At 35.7% G+C, this 14494-nt stretch overlaps 1 protein-coding gene across 3 annotated transcripts in view; it reads left to right on the top strand.

The window, feature by feature from the left end:
• Window positions 1–13691, top strand: part of LOC145985040 (synaptosomal-associated protein 25-like) — a 187170-nt gene extending 173479 nt beyond the window's left edge. For all 3 annotated transcript variants that reach the window (XM_083118554.1, XM_083118552.1, XM_083118553.1), the window contains exon 8: window positions 3164–13691. In XM_083118554.1, the coding sequence (XP_082974680.1) occupies window positions 3164–3232 (69 nt within the window). In that variant the 3' untranslated portion in view covers window positions 3233–13691. The remainder of the gene's footprint in view (window positions 1–3163) is intronic.
• Window positions 13692–14494: the final 803 nt, after the last annotated feature.

Here is a 14494-nt window from a genome sequence, read left to right as displayed (position 1 = left end):
TGCAAACAAGAAGAAAGAAAAAAAATTTAAAAAAAGTCCCCCCTCTTTTTTCGTTCCTGTCAACTAGGAAGGATTCCGTAAATATGTGTGCAAGGAAGCGAATGGTGATCGAGTCCTGTTGTCAATTTTCCACTCGCATTTTTGTGGAGGGGAAGGGCAAACAAAGACACCTCAGTCACACACATTGTGTACAAACTCTACGCACGGCATCATTTAGAGGGCATCGGTTTGGCAACAGTGCATTTGTTGTCTGAACCTGCAGCAGAAGGATCGGCCCATTTCATCTTCACGGGGAAGGCAAGAAGTGCCGTTTTCCCTTCCTGTCCCTCAAGGGAGGTTTGACAAATGCAACTTGTGCACCTCCTCTTCCCTCCCTCCTCTAGCATGAAAACCTAACTTCTGGAAGTTCAAGGTCGTGTGGGGAACGTGAAAGCAAGAAAAGGGAGGGAGGGAGAACTCGCGTGGTCAAGAAAACAGGTTTCTGGCAAAATTTAAAACATTATCACAGCTCGGAGTACATATAAAGTGGGAAACGGATTTAAGATCGAGGTGAACGTCCTATTATTTAACATGGCCTTTTGTCGGGGCCTGACTGGATGAACATATTAAGCAGGAAAACTTATAATGCGGGAACATAAAATCGGGGTTTCACTGTAGTCAACTTACAAATAATATTAATAAGAGCTGTTTTTTTCTTTAGCTAAACTGTTGCATTGCTCAACATTTTCACATGCACCTTTCTCAGCAGCTAAAGATACAATGAAATCTAATATCAATTACAAAAGATAATTTTAACTAGAATCTGGGCATTTTATGTAGCAAAGCAAAAATGTCATGGAATTTTACTGTTAAAAAATTTTACTGTCCTCTTGTCTTCTGCTAACAAGGCCATATCATCTGCATGCCTATACATTTTATTCTTATTCCTCCTATTACGAGGGTGAATCAAATATGAACAAGCCTTGATTGGCTAAGCGGCAGAATGGGTAGCAGGGTGTGATTGGGCATGTGCGGCCGGTAGGTGGGGCTGTCGTGAGTCAGGAACCAGAACAGCCGGCATGTTGCATGCTTCATTTAGTAGCTCTCATGATGAGTGAGCAGTGTGTGCCAGTGTCTGTTGCGCAACGCATAATCATCAAGTTCCTCACCCAGGAAAACGTCGAACCGGCCGAAATTTACCGGAGACTGCAGGCCCAGTTTGGGAATGGTACCCTCTCATGGGCAAGAGTAAAGGTGTGGTGTAAGGGATTCCAGCCAGGCCGTGAACGTGTTGCAAATGAAGTGCACCCCCATCGTCCTCGCACCAGTGTGACGAATGACAACATGGCTCGGTTTCGTGAGCTTGTCGAACAGGATCACTGAGTCACTGTGAAGCAAATTGCGGCAGAACTTGGTGTGAGATATGGAAGTGTCCAATCAATCATCAGAAAGCACTTGGGCTTCCGCAAAATCACAGCTCGGTGGGTTCCCAAGCTGCTGAATGTTGCTCAAAAAGATGACAGAGTTCGCATTGCTCGCCAGCTTCACACCCGTTTTGACGTGGAAGGGCCATTTTTGCATCTCATCGTTACCTGTTACGAGACATGGGTGCATCATTACACCGTAGCATCCAAGCATGCCAGCATTGAGTGGAGGAGGAAAGGCGAAGGAAACCCTGTGAAGGACAAAGTTGGTTTGTCTGCGGGGAAGGTGTTGCGCACGGTGTTTTGGGACTGGAGGGGGATCCTACTGGTGGATTTCTTACACGAACGTCAGACCATCAACGCACCCTACTACTGCGGCCTCCTGGATCAAGTTAAGGTGCAGTATCGACGCAAACGACGAGGCTGTCCCATCCGCCAGATCTTGTTCCTCCACAACAACGCCAGACCCCATACAGCAGGTGTTACGCGGCAAAAACTGGTGGAAATGCACTGGGAACTGTTTCCGCATCCACCATACAGCCCAGACCTTTCACCATGTGATTTTCACCTGTTCGGACCCCTCAAAGAAGCACTTGGGGGCGAGTGATTTGCGACCAACGATCAGGTGGAAACCTCTGTGCGCAACTGGTTGGCTACCCGCCCAGCTTCATTCTACGAGAACGGCATCAAGAACCTACCACAACGTTGGGAAAATGTATCACTAAGGGCGGAGACTATGTAGAAAAATAGGATGTGGCAATGTCTGTTTCCTTCAATAAATTTTGTTTTTCCGCACAAGGCTCGTTCATATTTGATTCACCCTCATATTATCCCTCTCTTATTATGGAAATAGATTTGTATTAATCTTCTAAAACAGATGCTGAACATTGTAGGCAATGCTCTTGCTGCACTCTTCTCCAAATTTCACTTTTCTCTCTCATTCATTCTATTCTCACTTTGTTCCATGCTTTAGTTTCCTCTCTTTCCAATCTACACCATTTTTCTTCAGAACCTCTTGAAGTTTCCTCTACTCTGATTGCTTTCTCCAGTTCCACAACTTTCTTTCCTTCCTATATCTTCGCCAATCATCCACAGTAACTGTCCATCATGAGTGTCGAGTTAGTACTCATAGGAGATTGTCTTGTTCCTAGTGTATTTCCTGATGTTTCGCTTGTGTCTTTGAAGTCTTTCGGCCAATCATCTTTCTCATGATTTTCAAGCATTCATTTACCTCGATAGGGATTTTATTCACTCTTGTTTCCATTCTTCATTTCCTTAGGAGGAGTGGTGATTGTAGGTTGAAGTATTTTGGCCAAAACTGAGGCCTATGGGAAGGGAACATTTACAAACTGTCTCTGGTGTAAGAATCCCTTGAAGAATGGGCAGGAGAAGTCTGGGAACTTATTGGCTGACAAGTTCAAGTCATTTAGCATCACTTCTCTGCCACTTTTAGCTATTGCATCTATGAGGATGAGTGTGATCAGAAGCAAAATTTAAGACCCCACCCATGCCTAGGCCAGAATTTGAGCCTGGAATCTTCTGTGGTGAGGTTAAAAGTTGACCACTTGGTCTTGGTGTGGCAAGAGCTGGGCTGAAAGGTATTGCTTGTGGATGGTTGGTAGCTCTAATGTAGATGGAGGTCTTCAAGTGTCCTTCATCAATGTAGACGAGAAAGGTAAAAGTTGTTGTACTGAAACTGTGTAGATTGTGAAGGACTGTGGACAGGGTCTTGCAAACCTTACCCCCAATTTCTCTTGCAGGCAGAGTCAAATGAAACCAGGATAGCATCGGCCAACCAGAGAACTGGAAAACTGCTGCAGAATGCCTAAACTGGTTTGTGGAGGAAAGCAGAGAAAGATCATGGATGCAGAAAAAAACACAAGGACTGTCAACAGCTGGTATGGAAGTAATAAGTTAAAGTAATAGAATCCATATTATTTAGTTACAGGTGGCTTGTCTTTAAGTACTTACATATTAATAACGTTACCAGTTTATAGTTTCTATACTAACAAATGTATGTGTACATATTGATACATGTATGTGTGTATTGTATGCCCATTTATAGCATACAATTACATTGAACTAAGCATTTGTTTTGGGAAAAAGAAAGCTTTGTGATTGTTAATACTGCAATATACATTAAGCAATAGAGTTAACATTTTAATTTAGCAGAATAAGTCTTATATAATTATGTTCCCGAGTATGTGAAGATACTCGTACAATTGTGATAATAGTGTACTTAATCATGCATTGTATTACTTCTAGTGTTAACGAGTGTTAATTGTTTTTCCGTATGATCTTCTCTGCACTATGTCTATAATAGGGATGGGACAAGGACATTGATTTGCTAAAGTATACTCTTACTTACAACAAGGTCTTCATTGCTACATTGATATAGTAATCGTGGTGGTTACAAGTTCCAAAACAAGGCTGTGTACAGAGTTGAATGAAGGTGGCAAAAGCTCAAGAGAGTCAATATTTTTACAAACTTTTGAGAATTGATTTCATTAAAACCTGGAAGGTAAATAGCTCTATGTACATTGTTGTCTGAATGAAAAGGAATGAATGCATTAAATAATAAGTGTGTAATATAATGTTAAAGAAAGATAGTTCCAAGTTTGTGTAATGGCACATTGAAAAAGAAAAGAGTAAACATATATTTTCTGATTTTATCCACCATTGTTATTCCCAGTATTAAAATTCAAGCTAACATGATAAAATAACTGGTATTGATATTTTTCGTTTCATGTTCAGTCTTATCAGTTACCTTCATCTTAGAGTTTCCCTAACTTGATAATAGCTTCTCATATATACCAAAAGCTGAGGCATATTTGCAGTGAGCTCACCTTGACATGATATCTAACATCCCAATTAGTAGTGATTAGAGGCACTTATCAAAATTATCAGGATCCAAGGTGAGATGTGAAATGTTGGGTTCTTCAAATTAGCAGAATATTCACAAATTCTACAGCTATAATGTGTTCTGTTAGTGTATATTAAGAAAGTGGCCTGTATTTTAAATGCAATTAAATATAGTGCTACGTATCTGTTGTTCTCGTTTGAGGATGACAAATAACCATGTAATGAAATCTGTGTATTGCAGTTTATTTCCATAAAGAAACTAGAAAGTCTTACTGCATGAAATCTAGTTCTCAGTATGATATGAAGCATTGTGTATTTGCTATATATCGTATGTATAACATAAGACCTGTAGAACAATATAGGACCACCATCCGATCTCTCTCTGATCAGCTTTTATTGCTCAGCATTGAAAGTTAGCCAGAAAAAATTGTTTCATCTTCATGAAGGAAAACTGGAGCATAATTCTTACTTTGTTTACTTGATGCACCAAGTAATCTTGTTTAAAAAGCATAATTACATTCCTTGGAAAAAGTTATTAATTTTCAAGGAGAGAAGAGGTTCAAGGCCTGAGAAATCAATCTGAATGATTAGGAAAACGCAGTGAAATAATTATATTGCCCTATTTTGTTCAGAAAATGAAGCCCAAAGGGGGAGGGGTTCTGGCCCCAATACCCCATCTCCCTTTTGGTGCACTTCTGTGTTAAACCACCAGCATATAAATTTGTAAATATGGATAGTAAGATGTGCTCCATTTCCTGAAAAATTAGATATTCTAGCCTGCTCGTTGTATTTTGAAAAGTGGCCTACATAGTAAGGGTGTAGCTATTCTTATGCGACTCTCATCCTTTCTCCTTTGATATGAATAGTTACATAATTTCAAACACCTGTGAACATAGTACATGATAAAATAAATCTTGTTTACACTTACTGAATATACTATTTGAATCATCTTGTGAATTTTGGCCAGTACTTTTTCGTACATGTTCCATGGATTTAGAATTAGGCATTGGTTAAAAGTGTCAATTAACATGTTTTTTTAGTATAACAGCAATAACTATTCATTCTAATTTTCTTTGGGAAAAATATGATTTATTGCTCTTCTTGAACGTGTGTAGACTGAAATATGTAGTTTGGGAAATTGAATGGCTGCTTTCTTCCACAAGCATTTCTATATCCAAGTGTACCTAAATGTGCTCTTCGCTACTGAAAGTTGCATTGTCCATGATTTCATACACTGTAGGTAGAAATTAATGGGATGCATCCCAAAATATTTACATAATGGATTCCTCTTGTGTCAATTAATGTAAAGTCAATTAGAAATGTTTGCAATATCAAAGATGCAGGCAGAAACTGAAAGTGTGTATTGCCGGTAATAACTCTTGAGCAATTTACCTGAAGGGTTTTGATTGAATCATTATACATGCACATAATGTAGGGGCTGTGTCCCCTTTCATACTATGATATGTATTCAGATATATTTGTACGTATTTGTACTTATTTTGTATGTGCACATCTTGCATAAACGTCACTTGAAACATTTCATGGAATAGGTGTGAAAATGTAATCCATAGACAAAATAGAATAAGGCAAGAATGATTGATTGTCTCTCACACTCTCTTCGTTGTGAATCATAGCTCTCTACCTCTCTGATTAAAATTTGACTTGTATATGGGCAAATAATGTTATCTGCCTTGTACACAAGTTATATAAGGTATTCCTGCAAACACTGGACTGTGTTGTAACATTTATTGGGGGCAGGATTTTTATTTGGATGTGTTATAATCAAAATACAATAGGAACAATGAATTCCTTTGTCTGGCATTATTCTACATATCCAGATTCTACCATTTGCCAAGTGGACATTTATTTTTATTTCACCTTCATCCTTTCAAAATAAACAGTGAAGATAAATCAATGGATATGAATTGAAAAACAAAGGAAATATATAATAAGTGTGTCGTAAAAGGTAATACAATGGAATTTTCAATTTTTCAGTGTTAAATTTCCTTTGTCTTTCATTTCCAGTCATAATTAATAATTGAGTCAATTTAGCATTTTTGCCTGTATGCTATTAAAAAGATGCTAAGCTGGACTGGTAAAATATCTTGATTGTTAATTTTACATGCCACATGATTGAACAGCGCCAATTCCCCCACCCCCTCCCTCCTCATTCTGTCCTGCCATTGTAAGATTCTGAAATATCAGAGTGGATTCTAGACTTAAATAGTGAAGTTTGAAATTGTTGCCTGAGCATTTTCACAAAGAGAAATACTTTCTTTATCCATGTGCATAACCATCGACATATCTTACATTATTTCTAGCTGAAGTCCTTTGGTACCTAATTATTACAGAAGGAAATGAATGACGTCAAACACAATTCATAAATGTTTCAAGTGATGTGTTCAGTTATGTGTAAATTAAAGAAACATGATACCACTTCCACTGCATCTGTGTGAAATTTATATTTTGACTGTTGACAGCATTGTGCCATATCACATCATGAAATAATTTCCATTATTTTATGCAGTTAACTTTCAAACTTGATACACCTTTTCTGTAGTTTAATTGAAAATTAATTTAATTATAATCTACATTAAATCCAATTACTTGACTACTTAGTTCGTGAGTCTAAATTCAGAATAACACTGGAAATGAGACTGCTGAAAATGCCACATGATGCTTCAACACATATATTTGCTACAGCCAGAAACCTGAGTAACAGTTGATCTCCAAGTTTCTTTGCCTTACCTGAAACACATATTGATAGTATTAATGGGCATTACAGTTATTAAATCTTCGCCTAATTATGTTAAACTTTGCTGGTATTTTTTGAGTTGTCATTTCAGTGTCATCGTCATTTCTGCATGATATTTTTACAACATTGTTATAGCTGGGATGGGAAGTAGTAATAAAAACATGCTTTTTCATAGTCTTTTATTGTTCCTAAAATTTGAGAGAAGTGTAACTGGCCTTTCAATTATAGCCAATCATCACAGGCCAAGTTAATGTATAATAATAGTAATAATAATGATAATAATAAAGCAATAAAATATTTTACATTAAGTATTTAATAGAAAACAGAAGTAAAAATTATAGGTCAGACGGTTTTCATGTGTTTGCTCCAGTGTAAGTGAATCATTATGGCACCAATATGGAGCGAGTTTCTGTAAATGTAGGCTTCAGTATTGTAAATTTGAAGTTCTGTTTGATTGGTTAACTTTCATGATGTACCTGCATTATTTTCTGTAGATATAAGCATTCCATGAATTTATTGAAGAGTGTAATATCATTAGTTCATAAACTGAATTTTCTTCTAGATCACAAACTGTAAATGAAAGCCAGATAATGAACACATGTTTTTTTTTAATTATATTACTAATTAAATGTGTTATGAGAAAATAGGAAAGTGGGAATTTTATTTTATTCTGAATTGAAATAAATATATATATATATATATATATATATATTTACATATATATATAAAAATAAAGATTAGTTAGAAATGAAAAATTTGTATACCATAGCAAGAAGTAAATACAACTCATATGCGTAACTTGGCGGTCCAAAATTTTAGAGTTAGGGGACCGGAGGAGCAAAGTAATTAAGATTAATATTTGTAATTTCGCAAACGTCAAAGTTATTTAGCAAATAATCCTGGATGCTTGTTCTTGTGCTATGGAAAACTTTTCGAGTCTCTTCATCCAAAGTTAAGCCCCAGGTTTGATTCTACTCCCTCAAAATTAGCCCTAGTTTAATTCTGCCCCCTCAAAATTAGGCCGTTTAATTCTTCCCCCCTCAAAATTAGGCCCAGTTTAATTTTGCCCCGTCAAAGTTAGGTCCCAAGTTACGCCCATGATACAACTTATCTATAATATGTTGTTATTCTTTTCTATATTAACTTGCAAAAAGATTTAACCATATCAGCATGTGACAAAATCAGAGTAAAAGTATATTGCATCACAATTTGTTTGCTTAAAACAAAATGAGGATATAAATTATTAATTATCTAAATAGCATCATATTTATATATTGATTTTTTTTTAAGTAAAATTGCTGATAACTTTAGCACTCCTTTATTTCTATAACCAATCTGTAATAATCATGTTGTTTGTATTGTTCTTTTGAATACAAAATCAAAATTCATGTAGTCTGTTTTCAATTAATTTCTAAATTACACATACTTTATTTACGGTGACTCACTTACTTGGTGTCATCCACCAGTGATTAAGGAGTTGAACAAAACAAATCCTGGTTTAGTTGTTTAAGTCCAATTTATGCTCATAAAGGCTAATCAAGACTGGAACTGCAGTTTGAAGTGGGATCTGAATGCTGTACCATACACCTCCACCAGGGGTGAACCTGAGATCCTTTGATTACACAATAACTATGCCATTGGGTAGGCCCATGAATGAATCATTCAGGTTCTGCACAGGATGTTTACAATTTTAGATCTGACCTGTGTTTATTGTAAAACTAATTTGATAACAAAATAATAAACTTTAAATTTATTTCTGAACTCAAAAGTCCACTCCAGTAGCAGTAGAAATCCCTCTACTCCCGTGTCCTTGGCAACCTTGCCACTGTTGTCACCACCACCAACTCTGCTGTTTACATCCTCCACACAGGTCATCATAAAAGTCAAGCTCCTCCATTTTTGCTGTCTCAGCACCACTCTCTTCAGCTTTCATTTTGCTCCACCCCCTTTCTTGTACATTTCAATTCCTTCACAATTTGTTCTTTCCATATGGTCTGTGGTCTTCCTCTGTGTCTTTACCCTTTCATCCTTGGGAGTCATTCCTGCACCTCCCTCAAGCATCCTTCAGTCTCTCTATTTATTGTAATGCATCAGTGGATGATTGAAGTTAACAAAAAACTTAATGATTAATAAATATACATTTAAACAATTTGCTGACGGAATAAAATTTTCAGTTGTGGTAAAACATGTGTGAATATCTACTTTTGATTGGTTTGATCCTAATCTCTTAATAAATTCAGTTTTTGTGGCCATCGCTCTGTTATTGTGCTAAATTGATCCTGAAATTTAACTAATAGCAAAGGTCTTTTATTATAACTCTCAGATTATTAATGCAATGTAACTTGAAATTTGTGAAATTAAGATAAAATAAGCTGAGAATGTACACTGTGAAAATTTAAAAGTATTTCATTTGTAAATTAAGCTCCCAAGGTTTTAAAATGGAGAGGTTAGATGAGAAAGGCTAAGTTAGAAAAGAAAATGTGCTCATAAAATAGAGACCTATGCAGAAAAATTCAATTTAATAATATTATATAAATCACATGATAAAATGTCAATTCTTTTAGTGCTCTTAATAAACGGCAAGCTTTTTGCCACCATCAATGTTGATTAATGATAAAAGTGTCAAGTATTTCAGAGTGCCTTATGTAAATATGCGGGTAGAAGAATGTTGATAACTAAGTCAATTCTATCACTGTCAATTTTGTCTGTGCACTATTATTTTTTGTCATGTGCACCTTAAGATTAGTTTATAGAATTCACTTAACCAACTCATTTGCATTTACATCAACCCATGCACAATTTACTTGTTTCTAAAATGCTACTCTTAATGCATTTTAAAATTCAATACATTTTGTAACACTTCTGCTGAAAAAAACACCAAGATTTTTAAGTTTCCAGTTTTTTAAGTACAGTTCCTTATCTAAGGAAGGAAGAGAAAGTGCATGGGGTAGAGTTGTTAACTTTATACAGTGGAAGTGGTACCATTGTGGGTGTTTGTTCATTTATATCCCCAAATAAACCAAAACAATTAATACTGTAGTTTTTGAATGGTGTAATTTTGTATGACATTGTACATATTTGAGTTACAATTTAGAATGTGATTGTGTGCACAACACCAGTGTCAAGTGTAATCAGTAAGCTCTGAAACAGTATAACGGCACTATTAAAAACTACAGAAGTTTTGTGTTTGAGGTGGGAATTGAGTTTAACATATCTTGTAGCAACATACATTTCCGTCTTACACAGAAAAATGTTAAACTGTCAATTACAAGGGAGCAACTATCTTCGTCATGTCTTGTTAATGTTGACGTCCTTAAAATTCAACACTGTGTCCTCATTTTACTCTTCTTAAAATGTTCCACCATTGCATATCTACAGACTGTCCTGAGGAACAGTGGTTTGCATTGCCAGCAGGCATTATGTCAACATTGACGTTTTCTCTTCTACAATTGGTTATCTGTCATTGTTCAGTGCAAGTATACAAAGGTACACATTTAAAGTATGAGTTGAGACAAAGAAGGAAATTGGTGTAGGTATTTGTGTGTGTGCATTTCTGTGAAGATTAATTTAAGGCAGTTGAAGAAAAATCTCAAGTTATTAAAAGTGGTAATGTACTATTATCGAGATTTTCCTGTCCGAAATGAAACATTGAACACAACATTAGTTGCTGCAGTTCATCAGCAATTGATGTGGCATCTCAAAGGAAGCCACACACCATTTGATTGCTAGATGTAATTTTAAGAATTTTTCATAATCTTGAAACAACATAGTAAACAAATTTAATACTGGTTGTTACATTGTAATTTTATGCTTTTAGAATGTTAGTTATCGTAACTGGTGTTTTAAATATATGTTTCTTTAGAAGAATTATTATTGAGATGAAGTAAAGGGGTAACTTTGTATGCCGATCACATTGATATTACCCTGGTGATTCAAATAATTGCTTAATGCAGATACAGTGGAACTCCAATTTTACATTTTTCCACATTATACATTCATTCTTCATGGTCCCAATGGAACATGATGGTACAACATTTTCCTGCATTGTAAGTTTTCTCACTTTGGTCCCCTGAAAAACGTAAAATCAAGGTTACCACTGTATTACTTTGAGAGCAGAATGTGTGTCCAACTATGTCAGCACATATGTTTTTGCATGAAGGTGTGTACTTACTCAAACATAGGAGAGTTTATTATTATTATTTAAAAATTACTGAAAGGAAGAAAAGTTCCTGTAAGGTATTCTGGATTATGTTTAAGGCCCTACACTTAAAATGAAATTACAGAAGCTGCAGGTTAATTTGCTGAAAGGTAATTTATATCCATGGAATGTTAAAACAGGTTAAAAGTAACATTTGTACTGATCTTTTTATACTTTTTCATGGAGGAAATTTTGCTCTCATTGTGTGACATTTATATTTTTCACTTGCTGTATTCACCTCAGAATTTAGGATTGGAATACCTTCAAATGAAATTTAGTCTTTGGCTGCTCTTACACTTTAACTTGAATTTGTAGAAAAAGTGGATTATTAATATTAAGTAAGGCTAGCCTTAAGGTATTTTTTTCAGCTGCAAATGCAATCAAAACTGCATAATTGCTTCGAGTCCAACACAAAATAATCTCAACTTCAAAAGGGGAAAATAAGTTCACGTCAAAAACTTCTAATGTGGTCCTCATTAACTATTCCACTTTGTGTAACCATTTGGTTTTCTTCTTTAATTGGTGTTGTAATAAAAGTTATTGTCCCATAGCACGGACACTTCTACGCACATTGAACTTTAATAGATGCACTTTTGTTGGAGAAATAGTACCAAATTTCTAGTGTGCTAAGTAAGAAACAAGTTCATAGCACTGTGATCAAAATGTCTTTATATAAATTCACCTTTAAAAGCTTTTATTAAGGTTGTAGAATTTGACTGTAGGATCTCTCGCTCGGCATATGTTTGGGCTTCTGTAAGGTCAGCTCAAGGCACCTAAGAGATAATCCACTTGTAGACACTGCATGCATGGAGAACTGCAGTGTTCCAGCAGCCAATAATTGTGGACCAAATGAAACAAATTTAATTATTTTCATGATTATATTTCGAGAGTTCTTAGATTCTTTGAACTAAGCAACATATATACCCAAGAACTAAGAATTGGAAACAATGTTACGAGCATACACTATAATACAAACTACATGCTATGCTTAATTCCAGTGTATACATACACACACAATATGAACATGAAACAGTGATTGTTACATGATACACTACTGCATTCTATCATGAAACAATTTACGGGAAGGTGTGTATAGAAATTAAACATTAATTTTTCACCATCTGGAAAGTAAGACATCCCATCCCTAATATACTTAAGTAGCTACATGTCTAAGTATATATATAAATGTCCAACTTCACTTTTTCTCATATATATGTGGGATGTGGTTCTCTCTTCAAATCGTGTGCTATTAATGACCTGAACATTTAAAAGTCTTTTATGTCTTATTTTGTGTACTTGTAAAAGTAATTTATGCAGATTACTGTATAATGAAATAAATGTGTACAATGGATCTGAAAAAAGCATTTTGATATCTGGATTGTAAAATGCATTTTCTGCATGTGTTTTTGAACAGAAAAAAATTCACTCTTCATTTGCTAAATGATTGTGCAATTGTATATAATTTGTAAATATCACATACAAAAGTCAATAATCTAAATAATAATTTGTTAAATTTATTGCCTCATGAGATATATTTTTTACTAGAATTTATATTATTTCTATAACTTTATTGGAACCCATTGTTGTGTCAAAAATGTGGTATTCCTCTTTCCACAATGTTCTAACAGTATTTTTGTGATACTCCTGTTTCCTGTTGTAGCACTAGAAATCCCAAGTGCTGCGTAAATGTGCATGAGCGAGTTCGTGCTGTTCCTGTGACAGTAGTCAATTATTGTACTTACTTGAAAAATAACGTACAGAGATTCCTTTTTGAGGGACTTCACAGTGTTTTACTGTGCTGGGTGGGGATGATTCAATGTAATTACCTTCCGAGGATGTCTCCTGTGAATAGCATATCATTATCCCCTAAGGTTTTAATGTTTTTTCTGTAACAGTTCGAGTAGGGCAGAGGTATAGCTTGCTGGCAGGGCCTAAATGTGTACATATATTTTGTTCCTCTGTTCTGGTTTGTTCATGTTCATCGATACATTGCACAATGATACTAAATAGATGTGTCTATTTAGTTTTGAGATAGGTGATTATATTTGAACTTACATTTCCCGTAAGTTCAATGTTCTAATGTTAGTACTTTACATCAGCATTTTGAAATGAGGGAATAGTTATTGTCTTCCTGGTCTCCTGAGTGAGAGGCCATTTTGAGCTCTTTAGTATATATTCTTTTCTGCAGTTGAAATGTTCATATTTTGCCTTTGGCAACTGTTGCAATTAGAGATAGAATAACGCTCATTTGATGCTGTTTTAGATCACTTCACGTCAATTCCTGAAATATACATTCAGATGAAAGTAAGAAAATAAAGATGTGCCAGATAAATTGTTAGACTATATTGTATTTCTCTGTTAGGAAGCATAGAATGCTTGAAATATCTGTTTTATAATGTTAATATATTCAGGATTGTGCAGTGCATGTTCCATGTCTTATTTTGTAGATAGAAATAAATAAAACTAAAATTCGCCCATTGATTTTTCTGCTTACTTTTGTTACCTTACCTTTCTCTTGCTTATGCCTTTATCCCAGAGGCAGCACCTGATTGGAAATTCCCACAGAGGCGAATGTTTGTTGAAGACTTAGGGACAGCTGTGGCAGTGAGATAAGGAGTAAATAATGTAAGTAAAATTTCCCCCTCTGCTTTGACTGCCTGTAGGTGTTACATTTCAGAACTATGCTTGATTACTTCAAGTGTAATTAAAGTGAAACTAGAAAGAAAAGCCTATAAGGGCTGGTAAGTAGAAAACAGGTGACCAAGAAAGTTCTGCTGAATTTTCACCCAACACCTTCAAACACCAAGAAGCAATGAACCTAGTTGTTCAAAGACCCCCATCAACGGCAATGAGTTGTCTCCAACATTCTGGAAGACCGTGGATCCCACTGTGAGAACTTTGTGAAACTTGAATTGAAGAAGTCATCAAACATGGTTTGCACCTTTTCTAGATTTCAGCAATGTTGTCCAGTGAATGGAACAGATGGTAGTCTGTGTCGGATGGGACAATATCTGGGAGATAAGGTGAATGCATGAGTGTTTCCCAGCCAAGGTGGAGAATGGTATCGCAGATGACCGTAGCCTCAAGTGGCCTCACAATATCTGCCAAGTAGAAGACAAATGCTGGCACTGCATTTTTCAGCTTATTGTAAACTCATTCCAACTGCGCTGATTGCCTGGCCAGGTCGCAGCAATTTGCAATTCACTATATCCTGACGAACTATTAATTATGAACCATGGACATGGCAGCAGACACTACCTATATATTATTACCCAC

The sequence above is a fragment of the Lepisma saccharinum genome, chromosome 3 (assembly GCF_977018435.1).
Source record: "Lepisma saccharinum chromosome 3, izLepSacc3.1, whole genome shotgun sequence".
NCBI lineage: Eukaryota > Metazoa > Arthropoda > Insecta > Zygentoma > Lepismatidae > Lepisma > Lepisma saccharinum.
The sequence above is the reverse complement of the archived record's forward strand: the minus strand, read 5'-3'. Positions and strand labels throughout refer to the sequence as shown.